Source organism: Vigna unguiculata, chromosome 7 (genome assembly GCF_004118075.2).
Source record: "Vigna unguiculata cultivar IT97K-499-35 chromosome 7, ASM411807v1, whole genome shotgun sequence".
NCBI classification, from domain to species: Eukaryota; Viridiplantae; Streptophyta; class Magnoliopsida; order Fabales; family Fabaceae; genus Vigna; species Vigna unguiculata.
In genome coordinates, this window is record NC_040285.1 from 37,125,369 (window position 1) to 37,141,021 (window position 15,653).

The following is a 15,653-nucleotide window of genomic DNA, read 5'->3' on the forward strand; positions in this document are numbered from 1 at the left end:
ATTTTATCTAAATCATAAAACTTGAATCCATTTGATTTATATATATCCTTTATCTACTTTTATATTATTAATTTTATTTTATATATTCAAGTTCCGTATATAATAAAAGTGAAACAACTTTCAAAATCCGTCTCAAGATATCTCACAAAACAAGACTAAATTAAAATAACATTACATTAATTTTAATTGAATCTAATATATCTCACAAAAATACATTGATTTAGGTAGTTTAAAAAGTATTCATTAAAAGCTATTTCTTATCCAGATAATTATCATTAAACTTTCCGATTCCTTTTAAAATCTTACGCCCCTTTTATTTATTTTGTAAGTATTGATACTCATTTCTACATTATACATGTATCTTTTGGTTTAAAGAAAAAAAAAACATTACACTTATATTCATGTCAAAGAGACTAGCATAAGACCAAAAAAAATTTCCTTAAAATGTTAAAAAATATGAATATAATTGATTGTTAATTGATAAAAATAAATGATCAAAAAATAATTTATTGTTAATTTGTTGAGATATCGAGTATTATTATTATAGAGAACAGAAACCTCTGTTTGCGTAGAGAATTGAGATACGGGGTAACTATCCTGTACACGATACGTTTTTCTTTTCATTGGATGATATATAAGGTATACGTAGATAAGATTAGAAGTATAATAATATTTTTGTATACTATTTTTTTTCCCAGAAACATAACTTAAGATAATTCATACAATAATTTGTAGAATATTAATGTTTTTATATCATTATTATATGCAATAGATGATATATGTAAAAACTAAATAAAAACAAAAAAAAATAATTGTATAACGTCTTATATCAATAGTTGTATATTTAATATTTCTTGTTTCAAATACCTAACTTTCAAAGTTTTTATCTCATGTCACGCACAATATATATATATATATATATATATATATATATATATATATATTAAATGATGAAGGAAAAATTGAAATATATTTAAAATTGTAAATGCTTAATGGTTAAGACTTACAGTCAAGAAACAAAGAAGGTTAGGCATTTTGTTGTCTCCCGAATTCAGAATTCAACAGTGAAAGTTCTTTGCGTTTCCAAGTCCTCGCATAATTATATATACGCAACTCAAGTACTAAATCCATTTTTGTTTTCTTAAACAACAACAAAAAATCCCACTTTCCTTTTTTTTTTTCGATAGGAAACTGAGAGAAAGCAAAGATTCAATTTTTACCCTTCTTTCTCACTTGAAGCGATCTCTGAAGCTGACCCATTTTGGAATTCTTAAAACCCAGTGCTAATCCTCTCTGGGTGTTACCAAAATGAAGCTTCGGAGATCTTCGTTTTGCGTCTTTCTAGGGTTTCTGGTGCTGTTCCTTTCGGCGCCGTCAATGGCGAAATTCGTGGTGGAGAAGAACAGTTTGACGGTAACGTCACCGGACAACATCAAGGGCACGCACGATAGCGCGATTGGGAACTTTGGGATACCTCAATACGGAGGCAGCATGGCTGGGAACGTGGTGTATCCTAAGGACAATAAAAAGGGTTGCAAGGAGTTTGATGAGTCTGGGATTTCCTTTAAATCTAAACCCGGTGCTCTTCCTACTATCGTTTTGCTCGATCGAGGAAGTAAGATTCTTTTATTTCAACTATTTTGACGTCTGATTTCGAAGGTTTCAACTTCTGTTGGTAGTGATTTTACGGGGTGTAATTTTGTATGTGGTTTTGATGCTTTTTAGCTCGTTTTGCTTGATTTGAGGTTTTATTTGGGGGGTTTTTGTCTCTCGGTTTAATGTGTTGCTTGTTAGGAGCCAAAATTGGTATCTTGGTTTAGGTACGTTACCTTGCTGTTTGGTTCATGGGGCTTTGCTATTGTTTTTTCATGTATATATGGAGAGAATAATTATTTGCCCCATTGGGTTGATAGATAATGACGGGTCTTAGGTTTTATTTCGTGCGTGTTTGGATTCACGTTTGATTCTACAAAATTGCCTTAAAATAGCATCTTAGATGATTATTATTAAACTTTCGGTCGATTTGTTCTATTTGACTTGATCCGCTAAAATGATTTTTAGTAAATATATTCAAGCGATTGGTTCTACATTTAGGAGTTGATTCCGAGGTTTTACGTTTTTTAGTTGAAACAACTATTAATTAGCGTTGTCTTTTAGAATATAGACGGAGAAACATAAAGCTTTTCACGGAAAAAATCAATTTTGACCGAAGTTAATTTCATTCAAAATTAATTTTGAAAATACTTATCCAATCACACATAAAGATCTATTAGTTCAAATTTGTGGTTTGCTTTTGCATAAGTGACATGCTGTAAGTTTGACCTAGTCTTGATATGTTCTTGGGTTATTCTAAGTGTCTTTATGTGTTCTTTCTTTTGCAGATTGCTTCTTTGCTTTGAAGGTCTGGAATGCACAAAAGGCTGGAGCTTCTGCTGTTCTTGTTGCTGATGACATTGAGGAAAAGTTGATAACCATGGACACTCCTGAAGAAGATGGGTCTTCTGCAAAATACATAGAGAACATAACTATACCATCTGCCCTCATTGAAAAAAGTTTTGGTGGAAAGTTAAAGGATGCCATAAGTAATGGGGATATGGTCAATGTAAATCTTGATTGGAGAGAGGCTGTCCCCCACCCAGATGATCGTGTGGAGTATGAACTGTGGACCAACAGCAATGATGAGTGTGGAGTTAAATGTGACATGTTGATGGAATTTGTGAAAGATTTTAAGGGTGCGGCACAGATATTGGAGAAAGGTGGTTATACTCAATTTACGCCCCATTATATAACTTGGTACTGTCCTCAGGCTTTCACATTGAGCAAACAGTGCAAGTCCCAGTGCATTAATCATGGGAGATATTGTGCTCCAGATCCTGAGCAGGATTTCAGTACTGGATATGACGGAAAGGATGTAGTGATTGAAAACTTAAGGCAGCTATGTGTTTTCAAGGTGGCAAATGAAACCAAAAAGCCTTGGGTGTGGTGGGATTATGTCACTGATTTTCAAATTAGATGCCCAATGAAGGAGAAAAAATACAACAAGAAATGTGCAGATGCTGTCATTGAATCACTTGGTAAGTGTATCATTGTTGCTTATTATGCTTTCCATTGGTGGTTGGTTGAGAATGATTTCTAAAAGATGATTATTCAATATTTGCAGGCCTTGATATTAAAAAGATTGAAAGGTGCATGGGAGATCCAAATAATGATGCTGAAAATCCTGTTTTGAAAGAAGAGCAAGATGCCCAGGTACTCCTTTATAACATTTTTTTTTTTCAGTTTATGTTATTGTTTAATTGCTTGGATCACATTGTCATACATAGATTTTTAACAAGCTAGTGTTTGTAGGTTGGGAAGGGATCACGAGGTGATGTTACCATATTGCCTACCCTAGTTGTCAACAATAGACAGTATCGAGGTTTGTATTATATGCTTCTCGGATTGATATTGGTCTGGATTTCCATTTCTCATGGATTTTTTTTTTCCAGGAAAATTGGAGAAAGGTGCTGTTATGAAAGCTATTTGTGCTGGTTTTGAAGAAACTACCGAACCTGCTATTTGTTTGAGCAGTGGTAAATATTGTCTTTCATTCGGTTCTGAAGAAACAAGCTATTTTGTTTTCTAAGTCGAAAACTTTTTTTATTGGCAGATGTGGAGACAAATGAGTGCTTAGAGAATAATGGTGGTTGTTGGCAGGATAAATCAGCTAACATCACCGCATGCAAGGTATTTGTACTTAAAATGAATTTCTAACAATCCTGGCTTCAGTTTTCTGTATCCCTGATTATATATGTCAATATTTTTTCAGGATACTTTCCGGGGGAGAGTATGTGAATGCCCCTTGGTGGATGGTGTGCAGTTCAAAGGAGATGGTTATACAACATGTGCAGGTTAAATTTCAAACTTATCTATTTGCGCAAGTGTCATCTAAACAATATCTAATTCCGTGCATGTTATATTTAATTGAAAAGAATAAGGAAAGGGTGGAATTAAAAGGATGTGTATTTAACATTATGAACACTTATCCATCTTCATAATTACAAATTTCTTTAATTTACAAATGTGCTAAGCTTAATGAATTAGAGTGGTTCCTTGGGTTTTCATTGAATGTATTCAGAGTTTTATTGAACTAGTTTCTTCTGGGTTTGCAGCCAGTGGACCTGGCCGATGCAAGATAAACAACGGAGGTTGTTGGCATGAAGCTAGGAATGGACATGCATATTCTGCTTGTTTGGTTAGTAGTCACTAATTTTTTTGAATGTCAACTTCACGGGGTAAGGTTTATAAATCTATAACGGAAACTAAATTATGGCATATATTGTCATTGCCTTATGGACAGGATGATGGAGGGGTTAAATGCAAGTGTCCTGCAGGCTTCAAAGGTGATGGTGTCAAAAATTGTGAAGGTGAGATATATTGATAATGTCTTTTTTTTTTTATTGTTTTTTCCTCGGATTGAGAGAAGAAAGATTACTTTGATAAGCCATATTTTAACTTCATCTCACTGTTAAGTGGTTGTGTACTACTATTAATCCATCATTAACTTTGACAGTTTTCATCAAATCTAAACAAAGTATCTGAACTGTTTTGTTTTATTATCCTTGCAGACATTGATGAATGCAGAGAGAAGAAAGCTTGTCAGTGCCCTGAATGTAGCTGCAAGAATACTTGGGGCAGCTATGACTGCACTTGCAGTGGAGATCTTTTGTATATAAGGGACCATGATACTTGCATAAGTGAGTCAAACACACTTGATGTTCTTCTACTTTGACGACATTTGAATTTCTTGGTTTCATTTATATCGAACTGGGTATTTTGCAGGTAAAACTGCCCGTCAGGAGGGAAGATCAGCTTGGACTGTTTTTTGGGTTATTTTAGTTGGCTTAGTTATGGCTGCTGCTGGGGCATACCTCCTCTACAAATATAGAATAAGGGTAAGCCTAGTCACATTCTCTAAGTTTAGTGATGCTGTTATTACCTTCCTTTTCTATTCAATTCTTATTTTACACAGCATGTAATGAGATCCACCAAATTCCTTATCAGCTGAGACCTATTATTACATCACATTTACTTTGTTGGTGTTTTTGCAGTCTTACATGGATTCCGAGATCAGAGCTATCATGGCACAGTATATGCCCTTGGACAGCCAATCAGAGGTTGTAAATCATGCGAACGATGAAAGAGCGTGAGAGGAGAATACTTGTGACCTCTTTTGATTGGATATTTATGTGTGAAGTGTACCTTTTTGAGTTCAGATTTCTGAACACATGAATTTCATAGACTGTATCATATGACAATAAAAAGGGTTCAGAATTAGATAGTTGTCCTCCGTTTTTACTGGGAATGTGGCAGGGTTGTATACCTAATTTAGGGCATACTTTTTTAAGTTATTTTATTTCCACTAGATTTTAGGATTTCTGTTTGTGCCACTTCTTGTTCCACACTTGTGATTGTAACCTATCGCGCTTTTTTATTGCAGCCTTAACAACATTGTTCATTCATTCATAGGTGGGTGGTTTTTTTCTTCACCCGCTATCTTAAACGTTTTCTTGTTTGAAATAACAAAAATGGTGTGAAAATAGGGAGAAGAAGATATAAGGTACGAAATACGGGTAAATATAGGAGTGACGGAGAGGCATGTTTTTCAGCCGCTTTATATTGCCACGAAATGTTCGCATGCATTTCTTCTATGGGTTCTACATTCGCAAAATTTAAAAATAGCTAGTGGGTTTTTAGTGTTATTTTTTCGATTAAAACTGCCAAATCAATTTTAAAATTCGTTGCTATGCGCGATAAGAAATAAACCTGAGATTTTTACGTAGTTAATAATCTCAGTAAGAATTTTATTCTGTTATCCATATGCTCTGTATTTATTTTCATCACTTCTCTTAAGACAAGCATTTTTCATGTAATTAATTTTTATACTTTTTTTTAATATTTTAGTGTATTTTGTCTTGTTAATAATTTTCATCAATACTGGCGACATATTTTCTTGTGGAATAAACGCCGCGGCACTTTATTTATTTAAGATAAATGAAAGATACGTTTATTGCACTTTTTTTTTTGTCTTCAGATTTTCAAGCCAAATGATGGTATGTATAGATGTCTTATGTTGTATAATTATTTTCTTATGGAAAATGTCTAATGATTTGACTTAATAAATGTCCTCATAAATGTTTTTACGTTACGCTTTGCAACCAGATCAGAATTTCTTTTTCAAGAAAATTACTCCTCTTTTTATTGTCCATCAATGCTCTAAAACCTTGTCACTGATTAATCTATTTTGATTTCCAAATAAGTAAAATCTGATAAAAATTATTTCTACAGAGGATCAAACTCAATCTCATTCAATACTGTAAGTAGCACGAGTCACTGTATATTCAAAAACATTATATATAAGGTGAAACCGAACATAGTTAAAAGTATGAGTAGTAAACAACCAGGAAATCAACCGAAAATGATTTCTCATGGTTAAAGAATACACATGGTTCGCCTGATTAACCAATCTCTTGCTTTATGAATAAAAAAATCTCAAACTTCCTCATGATCAAATGGCAGTTAATACATACTTATGAACATAATAGACACGTCACAAAAGACAGCTCCCAAATTGCTTCTGCATCACCTTTTCATTGTTATGCAAGATACTTATGGCTGTTTGGTTGGGGTAATATTGAGGTCTAGTCCAATGTTCATTCCATTGTAAGCAATAGGAGCGTACATCCAAAGATCATCAGAACTCAGAAGCTGTTAAATTCAAATCAAAATGAGTCTCTATCTTATGATATAGCAAAAATCTTTTATACTGAACTGAAATTTGGATGCAAATTAAAGACTAAGGAGGATCTTTGTTACCTTAATTTGGAGCTGTAAAAACTTCACATATTGAACGGCTTCCTCAAGCATGGTGCTGATATCCACCTGCAATTCACGAGGAAGCAAAATTCAGAATCTTAAGTCAACCACTTGTTTGACTTGGGCAGGATATTGATTGAGAATTCTACCTTGGTTCCGTTCGGGACAAGGTTTTGTAGGATTTTCAGTCTTTCATTTATTCTTTCTCTTCTTCTCTGCGTTGTGAAAAAAGGAAATTTCTTGAGATCACATCCTTTACAGTTTACAGTACATTGACAACAATAAAATATCATAGAATTGTTAGAATGGATTAATTTGATGAAACACGTACCCTTGCATATACACTTTGTGGATCAGTAGCAGAACCTCTACTAGCTGTTGATTTTTTTCCCTTCAACTTAAGCGATGTAGAATCCTCCAGACTCAGATTTGAAGATCCTCCTCCATTTAGCTCCTGAGAAGCATTGGAATCATCATCCTCTGAGCAGCAACCCTGAAGATCAGGACTTCTACCCTCTTCAGAGTTACTTATAGAATCAGATTTTGGTTTCTTCACGGATTTAGCATTTTTCTTGCTCTTTCGTACCTATGAAATCATTAAGTAAAAATTATCAAATCATGATGAGAAGAACCGCACAAAATCAAACACATACAATAAATTCTGCCGGAAAAGGAAATGCTTATATAACTAATAACTACACTATTATAGGACTAAGAAACAGCACTAGTAATAATTTGTGTTATTCTACCTGCATTGAGCCCCTAGATCTTTTTCCCGACTTCTCTAGATTGGTGGTTATATCCTCTGTTGCTGGTTCAGAAACTAGTACTTCACATTCCTGGTGATCCTGCGAATTCTTGTCAGCAATAACCTCAGGACCTAAATCTTGATCAGTGTTTTCATTCATCTGATGGGTGTCACTCCCTTGAACATTATATGGGCTGAACTTGGCCAAACCCATGGACATGTAGCCAATGTTGGCCACTGGATCATTCAAGCAGTGTTTATTGCCACTTGTAGCAGGAAATATATTGCTACTATCAGAAGTGGAACAACTACCTTGTGAAAAACATAAATAATTACTATTACTATAATCAGCGGTTGCAGGAAAATATGGACTGTCATTGATGCTTGTCACCGTCACTATCGTTGATTCATGGCCTGGCCATGCCGCAGATGGAATTCCCAAGTGGAAATTTCCACACAGATTTTCAGGGAGTGAGCAGTTGCCAAGCAACTGGCTCATGAAGTCAGCTTCCTCAGCTGTGCAAAAACCACTGAGAGAACTCCATTCTTCAGAAATTTGCTCAGTAGGATCCATTTTGTTTCTTAGGTGTGATTCTTCTTCTTCTTCTTTTTCTTCTACTGTTATTGAAGAAGAACCCCACTTGTTGAATGAAACTGTACTCTATTTATACCCAACAAGTAGAAACCATAAACCACTAAGGATTGACTTCATCCATATAAAAATATCTCAATTCATAATTGCCAATAATTAGCATCTGACAAAGTCCTACACCCTTAAACCAATACGCAAAAGTCCTTGATGGGACCACCTTTAAGCTATAACTGAAGATGTCCTTTTTCCTAAGTATTTTTTTCACACAGTAATTCGAAACAGATGATTAATTTGTGTTATAGTTGGATAAGACTTGCAGTGATGAAAACTTTTTTAACACTGTGAAAACCAAAAGGCTTGGTTAGTAGCAATTATTCGTTTTTCATTAGAGTATGAATATATCATTGTTGAGGAAGTCCTACAGAGATTTGGTAGAGCTGAAAATTCCTTCCACGGATGAGAGAGAAGCAGAATATAAAAGTATTTGTGAGTGAGAAGAAGAAGATTTGGAGGGTTGTACAAAGAGAATTACACCTGTTAACTGTGAGACCGACGTGGGGTTGGCCCAGAATATGATATTATATGAATTATGAATTAGACAAAACACAAAATGACGTATGCAAGAAGGACGGCCAGAGATCGTGGTGGTAAGTCTGCTATTCTGAAAACTGTTTTCAAAACTAGACAGCATTATCTGCTAACTGTGTTTTTGTCCCCTCTGGAGCTGTTAAAAACCTACCACATTCTTTTCATCATTTCAACTCAGTTTTCAGTTCTAGATTTTGCAAACATTACGTGGATCGATATAATGCGAGATTCTTGTGCCCAGTTCAGCATTTTATCGTAATGCTGAGTTGGGAAATCTGGGCTATAATCCAGATATGAAACAATGGCATAATTAACGATTTTTGTATATGAACATCACTTCTGAGACTTCAGGGCAGTGTTCTACATTCTGTATAGTATTTTATGTTTATTGTGTTGGAATATATGGACAACAATATATTCCTCGACATATGGATGATTAACAAGATTCGGTGTATTTTATTTATCCTTTGTGAGTTCGTGAGTGCCCGTTTGGTTAGATCAGAGATTCGAACACTGCGTAAGATTCTTCTTCCTCTTCCACTTCAATTTAAGATTGTTACACATAAGATCTATCTCGTACTACAAAACCTTAGCCCGGAGATTAATTACAGTGCTATTATTATCTTAATTATTTTAACTAGATATTGTTCTACACTTTGACATTCATAAAAAAAGTTGTATGACATTATTCAAATAATTAAAATGTTGCATATGACATTAATTGTTTCGTGTTAGAAATCAAGTGAGTTAGATCACAATCGAATGGTGACATTTGGAATGTTATATTTTTAAGTAAAAAGAGTTACGACTTGATTATTTGTTATATCTCTTGGTTTAATGGTAAGTGTTCGATCCTAATAATTAGTATCAGAACTAAGGCCATGAGTTCAATTATACCGGTTAAAATTACATTATTTATACTTTTCTTTCTCAAATTGATAAATATATAAATGTTTCTTTTTAACTGACCTCAAGAATAAATTTATCAAGATTATGAATTTGTTATTTACTAGGTTGTTAGTACTCCAAAGCAGATCTTGGAGGTGGGAAGATGCATGTCCCCTAAATTTTAAAAATTATGTATTTATAATAATATATAAAGAGATTTCCTCTTTTGTGTTCAAATTTCATAATATCAATTTTACCTTTTACAGTATAATTATTTATTAAATTTTTTAAAATTAATGATTATTTTTACTTATTTTCTATAAAATTGTTTTTTTCTTTTTTTTTTATTCATCAACAATTAATTTCTCTATTCATTTCACTTTATTTTTAATAAATATAAATTTATTTTATATATTAATATATTATCATTCATATCTAAAACATGCATACACACAAATGTGATAGTGCATGTGTGAATGCTAGTATGTATAATGAGAATTAAATTAAAAAGATTTATAATTTATTTTTTTTGTAAATCTAGTTATTTAATCTTAATAAATAATAAAATATAAAATTAAATATAATTAAAAATAAAAAATAGATTAAGAATTTTTTTTGTCTTTGTATTTATTTATTTATTCATTTTTGACTCTTTCACATGTTTTTTATTTTAAAAAGAAAAAAAATTAAATAAACATTCATTTTTAAATGTTTTGTTCCATTTTGAAGAAAAAGAAAAAGGTTATTTTCTATTATTTAATTTGATACTAAACTATTAGTTTTGTAATGTTGATATCATAAATATTCTAAAAGTGATAAAATAGAACATGATATTAATGATTTAATTATTTAACTTTGTTTGATTAGGAACAATAATTAAATATATACATTATTATTATTATTATTATTATTATTATTATTTATTTTTGTGATTTACCAGGTTGTTAGTATGAAGATCCACCGTTACTACTTATTTGCAATCATGGCTATAATCGAGGAGACATAAAATCGGGTTGAATCTTGTTGAAGCTGTAACTATTCTCAATCTTCAAGGTGACAACATACTCAGAAATGGAAATATTATAATACATGAAAAATATGTTTTAAACGGGTATCATAAAATAATTTAGAATATGTTAAATTTATGTTTTATGATTTGTTTCAACATTTCCTTAGATTCCATGATTTATTTTGTTTTATTTTCTTATTTTCTTATAATTGTTATTTAGTATTGGTATTTTCTCTTTTTTATTATACATAAGTTACTATCAACTTTAGATTCAATGTATATTCTCTCCTCAGAACCATCTTTATTAGTAGAACTTGTTGGAACATGTTTGCACATAAGGTGGTCTGAAAGACCTTCGACAGTTCATCATTCCTCTATATAATTATTTAATTTAAATACATTGTCTTCCCAATTTATTTAATTTGATTATATATTTTTAGTCGTTATATATATTTATTTATTTTCAGCTCCATAATTTATATGAATAAAAATGTAGTTACAATTCAATAATATATAGACTCACCACGGAAGTGTGTTTGCATCTCCTATTAGTTGGTATTTATTCAATAATAAATTAATTCTTTTGAATAAATTACATAATTATAAATATGACCATCATGGTCCCTACGCGCAAATTGTCACCATCCCCATTATTAATATCAAATAAAAAATGAGTAAGCAAATGTTGTTGATTTAAGTAAAAGCAATTTTAACTTTTAAGAAAAATATCTCCTTAATTTTTATGAGTTGAAAAGATTTTTTTTTTACTGATACTGATTTGAAATATTTTGTTCATCCGGTATAGCATATTCTTAGCTATATTTTTTCTGTCAATAATATTATAATTCGAGATTTTACTAAAAGATCTATTAAAAATAGTTAAATGTTTTTTATTGAAATTAATTAATGATAAGGTGACTTAAAAAAATGAAACAGAGTTTCTTTTAGATTAACTATAACTCGTGATCCAAGTTTTTACTCAGTGGACTCAAATCATAGAATACACACACGTGATATGTAAAAACATTAATTTGCATGAAACATTAGAAAGTAAACAAAAATATTCTTATCATGAAAGTTAACACATATATTGGTGTCTGGTTTCTTGAAAGGACTTGTTTGATTAATGAATGATGTCCATAGTTTTCAGGATTGAGTGGCATTACACAAATGAATAGACTAAAACATCGTACAGTGGAAATCTAAGTTAATGAAATGCTGTAACCTCTTCAATTGCTATACTATCACATTAATTCATCTTCCTTTGGTTGGAGAAATAGTGAGGTCAAGTCCAATGTTTATACCATTGTAAGCAATTGGGGCATACATCCACAATTCGTCAGAGCTCAGAAGCTGTTTCATCCAAATCAAAATGAATTAATGATCACAATCTTAATGTAAAATGAAAAAGACCTCAGAAGCTGTTTCCTAATTGTTACCTTAATTTGGAGCTGTAAAAACTTAACGTATTGCACTGCTTCATCAAGCATGGTGCTGATATCCACCTACAGTTTAGGAAGATAGAACATCAGAATTTGAACACTGTCACCAATTTTTGAGCAACAGTTCAATTAACAGAGAGTTACCTTAGTTCCGTTGGGGACAAGACTCTGCAGTATTCTCAACCTTTCATTTATTCTTTCTCTTCTCTTCTGCACAACCCGATAGAAAAAGTCTTTGATATCAGAATAAATGCAACTGATGTAATGTAGATAATTACAGTCCTTATGTAGTTGTATACTTTCTAAAAACTTGATGTTGGATTTGAAATCATAGTCGTAGAATGCTATTTGAAATCTTGATTATTATTATTAGCAGCGTGATCATACATTGTCATTGTGATTTATTGAAATGTGGTTCTAATGGGTGACTCACTCTTGCATAAAGGCTCTGTGGATCAGTAGCAGGACCCTTAGTTGGTCTTGATTTTCTAAGCAAATTGGGAGGTGCAGGATCTTTCAATGCTCCTCCATTTGGCTTCAGAGAAGCATTAGAGTCACCCTGTGAAAAACAGCCAAGCCCTTGGAGGTTCAAGCTTCGGTCATCTTCATTCTTGTTCGTTGAAGCAGATTTTGAATTTTTCTTCAACTTGGTATTCCTCAATGTTTTTGAGACCTACAAATAATAAAATCATGATCAGAGTCCAACACAAGTAAACAACATAACTCAATATTCTGAAGGAAAAAACAAAAAGAGTAGAAATATGGCACTAGGTAACAGAACTTTCTATTTCTACCTCTTTTGAGTTCCTAAGCCTTTTTGTTAGGTTCTCCAGGTTTTCACTTCTATCCTCCTGTTCATATTCAGAAACCATAATTTCATACTGCAAATTGTTGTCAGCAAGAGCTACTGGGTCTAGACTTGACTCTTCATCAGTGTTTTCATTTATGTGTTTGTTTGAGTTGTCATTACAGTGAAAACTATGGGGAAAAAATTGGGCATCTCCCAGGCAAAAAGCCATGGAAAGAGAGTCAAAGTTTGTTGCTTGATCACTACTTGTAGTGGAAAAGATACTATTACCACTGTCAATGCTGGAGCTACTCCCTTGTGAGAAACATAAGTTAATGTCTGTAACATTTGGAAGGAAATATGAGTTGCTATTAATGGCTTTCATGGAATCATGGTCGGGCCAAAAACCAAAAGTGGTATTTCCATATTGCTTTTCTGTGACAGAATAGTTAGTACCACCAAACAACTGAGCCATAAAGTCAGCTTCTTCAGTTGTGTGCAATCCACAGAGAGAACCCCATTCTTCAGAAATCTGCTGAGAAGATTCCATTCTACTTCTGTTTTAAAATCTTTGAGAAGGAAGGGTTCTCTTGTTTTAGTGTGATAGTGTGCAAAAACTGAAGAAACTTGGTTTGTTTCAGTGTTCTAAGGGATTGGTAGTACATTTATAGCTAACAACCTCAGGTAATGCCAAAAAGGGATTGGTTCCATCTATGGAAAAAGATCCCAAAACCATTGGAAATAATTAAGCGCTGACAAACTACTAATACCCTGAAATTAATTTCCACTAGTTCTTGACCAGACCAGTTTATACATTAAAAGATTCAGCTAATGATATTCATTTTTATTAAAATAACAACTCCTGAATGAGCTTATAACTCCCCTCTCAGGTGAAATACAATGATCAAAGTATTGCTGAATCAGACTGGTGTGGGAGTTGGTTGGTTAGAGACAAAAAAAGGGAGAATGAAAAATGTGATTGCTGGCCCAGAATATGATATTAATTTAGCAAGAACTATTTGTGTTTGGACAGAAAGAATGAAAATGACATTGATATGGGGAAATTGAAGTGGTGTCTGGTGTCTGTCCAACATTCTAAATTCCTTCTTTAATTTTCATTCGGACTTTGTTGTTTGATGTCTACCAACTGGATTCGTGTACCCTCTCAAGCACTCTAAAACTCATTCAGTTCCCTCAACTCATGTTTTTTCTTTTCTTAATACTTTTGAGCCTATACTTAACTGTATAAAATGAAAGGAAACTACTATAAAAACATGTTTTTCAAAGTAGTATAGTTGTTTCTTTAACTGTACTAACTGTTTTTCATGATTACCTATACAAAAAATATGGACCACAATACCTACATTTCTACATCAGTTTTAAAAATGTGCTTATTTTTTAACATTATATCCAACAATTTTATTGATCTTTAAAAATTAATGAATTGGTGCTGGTCTTACCTTAGGTTAATTAAAAATGTATTTTTTTTGGGTAGTGTTTGATGAAATATAGTGTAAGAGTGTATTGAGAATACAGTGTTTGCATGATTAACCAATCTAAAATGTAAAATTAGAGGTTGCACTGATGAATAATGTGCTTCTATTTTAAGCGGCGAGCAACAAAAAAAAATGTGGAAAAGAAGAAAAGAAAATGATTAGTGTTTGAAATGAATTAGAAAGTAGTTGTGTCACTATCAAACCAATCACCGATCTTCACGCCAGTTTGGACGGTTGATTTTACGCGTAGGTATCTTCTTCATTCATGCACACCACACGAGCAACTGTCACACGCTTCAAAATTAATAATTACACTATCATAAATTATTCAATGATATTTGCAATATTTCTTTTAAGTTTGTAAAAGTAGTTTATAAATTTCTCATACTTCATTTCGAATTTTTGTTATAAAACAATTATAACAATATATAATGCATTTAAAACAGACATTATGTTACCCATTCAATTAACAAACAAAATTAAAATTACGATTAAAAATATGTTTTTATCTTTCAAGTTTCAGTAGATTTTGAAATTAGTTTTTCTTCAAAATTTTATATCAATTTAATCTTTTATTTTTAGAAATATGTGGATTTAGTCTCTCTTACCAAATTTTGTTAAGTTTATTTGACATTTTAAAAATATGATAATATTTGAGTTAACATTGAAATGAAAATGTGTTAAACGGTGTAAATAATTCAAATATTATCCTAAAATGCACTTAAAACGTAGGATAAACTTAACAAACTTAACAACACGTGATTAAAAGGACTAAATTCATGCATTTTTAAAGACGAATAACTAAATTGGTCAAAAATTTTGAAGAGGGACTAATTCCAAATTTCACTAAAACTTGAGGAACAAAAACATATTTAACCCTTAAAACTAAAACAAACACTTTAGAATTATTAATATCTTTGTCAAGAAGCAAGCAAAAATAGTTCTCTAATGCTTAAAAACAGTCTTTTACATTGTGTTCATTTGTGATGATTTAGTATTTAGAGAGGTATGATTGTATGATGACAAACATGTTCACTTGTTGATATTTGAGAGTGAGATAGAGGAAGAAATTGAGAGATTCTCTTATTTTTCTCATATCTCCTCACATGGACTAAGTTGAGAGTGATTAATGAAGAAATATAATTATACCCTAGATTCATTTATAATTCATTTATACTTTTTATTCATTTTTATTCACATGCATGTATGTTTCTCATTTATTTTAAAATTATGCTTACAACAATAATT

At 32.0% G+C, this 15,653-nt stretch overlaps 3 protein-coding genes across 3 annotated transcripts; 1 reads left to right on the forward strand and 2 right to left on the reverse strand.

Moving 5' to 3' along the window:
• Nucleotides 1–1,021: 1,021 nt before the first annotated feature.
• On the forward strand, nucleotides 1,022–5,501 carry LOC114192730 (vacuolar-sorting receptor 1-like). The gene is made up of 12 exons (XM_028082527.1): nucleotides 1,022–1,615; nucleotides 2,382–3,074; nucleotides 3,161–3,249; nucleotides 3,349–3,418; nucleotides 3,489–3,572; nucleotides 3,650–3,726; nucleotides 3,809–3,890; nucleotides 4,152–4,234; nucleotides 4,340–4,406; nucleotides 4,608–4,736; nucleotides 4,822–4,934; nucleotides 5,091–5,501. The coding sequence occupies exons 1-12, from the start codon at nucleotides 1,309–1,311 to the stop codon at nucleotides 5,187–5,189; spliced, it is 1,893 nt and encodes a 630-aa protein (XP_027938328.1). The 5' UTR covers nucleotides 1,022–1,308; the 3' UTR covers nucleotides 5,190–5,501.
• Nucleotides 5,502–6,349: 848 nt separating this feature from the next.
• LOC114192731 (transcription factor bHLH84-like) lies at nucleotides 6,350–8,227 on the reverse strand. The gene is made up of 5 exons (XM_028082528.1): nucleotides 7,605–8,227; nucleotides 7,187–7,441; nucleotides 7,005–7,070; nucleotides 6,856–6,921; nucleotides 6,350–6,747 (listed from the first exon to the last, which is right to left on the reverse strand). Exons 1-5 carry the CDS (start codon nucleotides 8,175–8,177, stop codon nucleotides 6,649–6,651), a joined length of 1,059 nt encoding a protein of 352 aa, XP_027938329.1. The 5' UTR covers nucleotides 8,178–8,227; the 3' UTR covers nucleotides 6,350–6,648.
• A 3,601-nt stretch (nucleotides 8,228–11,828) lies between these two features.
• On the reverse strand, nucleotides 11,829–13,487 carry LOC114189633 (transcription factor bHLH85-like). The gene is made up of 5 exons (XM_028078258.1): nucleotides 12,917–13,487; nucleotides 12,556–12,795; nucleotides 12,267–12,332; nucleotides 12,120–12,185; nucleotides 11,829–12,033 (listed from the first exon to the last, which is right to left on the reverse strand). Exons 1-5 carry the CDS (start codon nucleotides 13,457–13,459, stop codon nucleotides 11,935–11,937), a joined length of 1,014 nt encoding a protein of 337 aa, XP_027934059.1. The 5' UTR covers nucleotides 13,460–13,487; the 3' UTR covers nucleotides 11,829–11,934.
• Nucleotides 13,488–15,653: the final 2,166 nt, after the last annotated feature.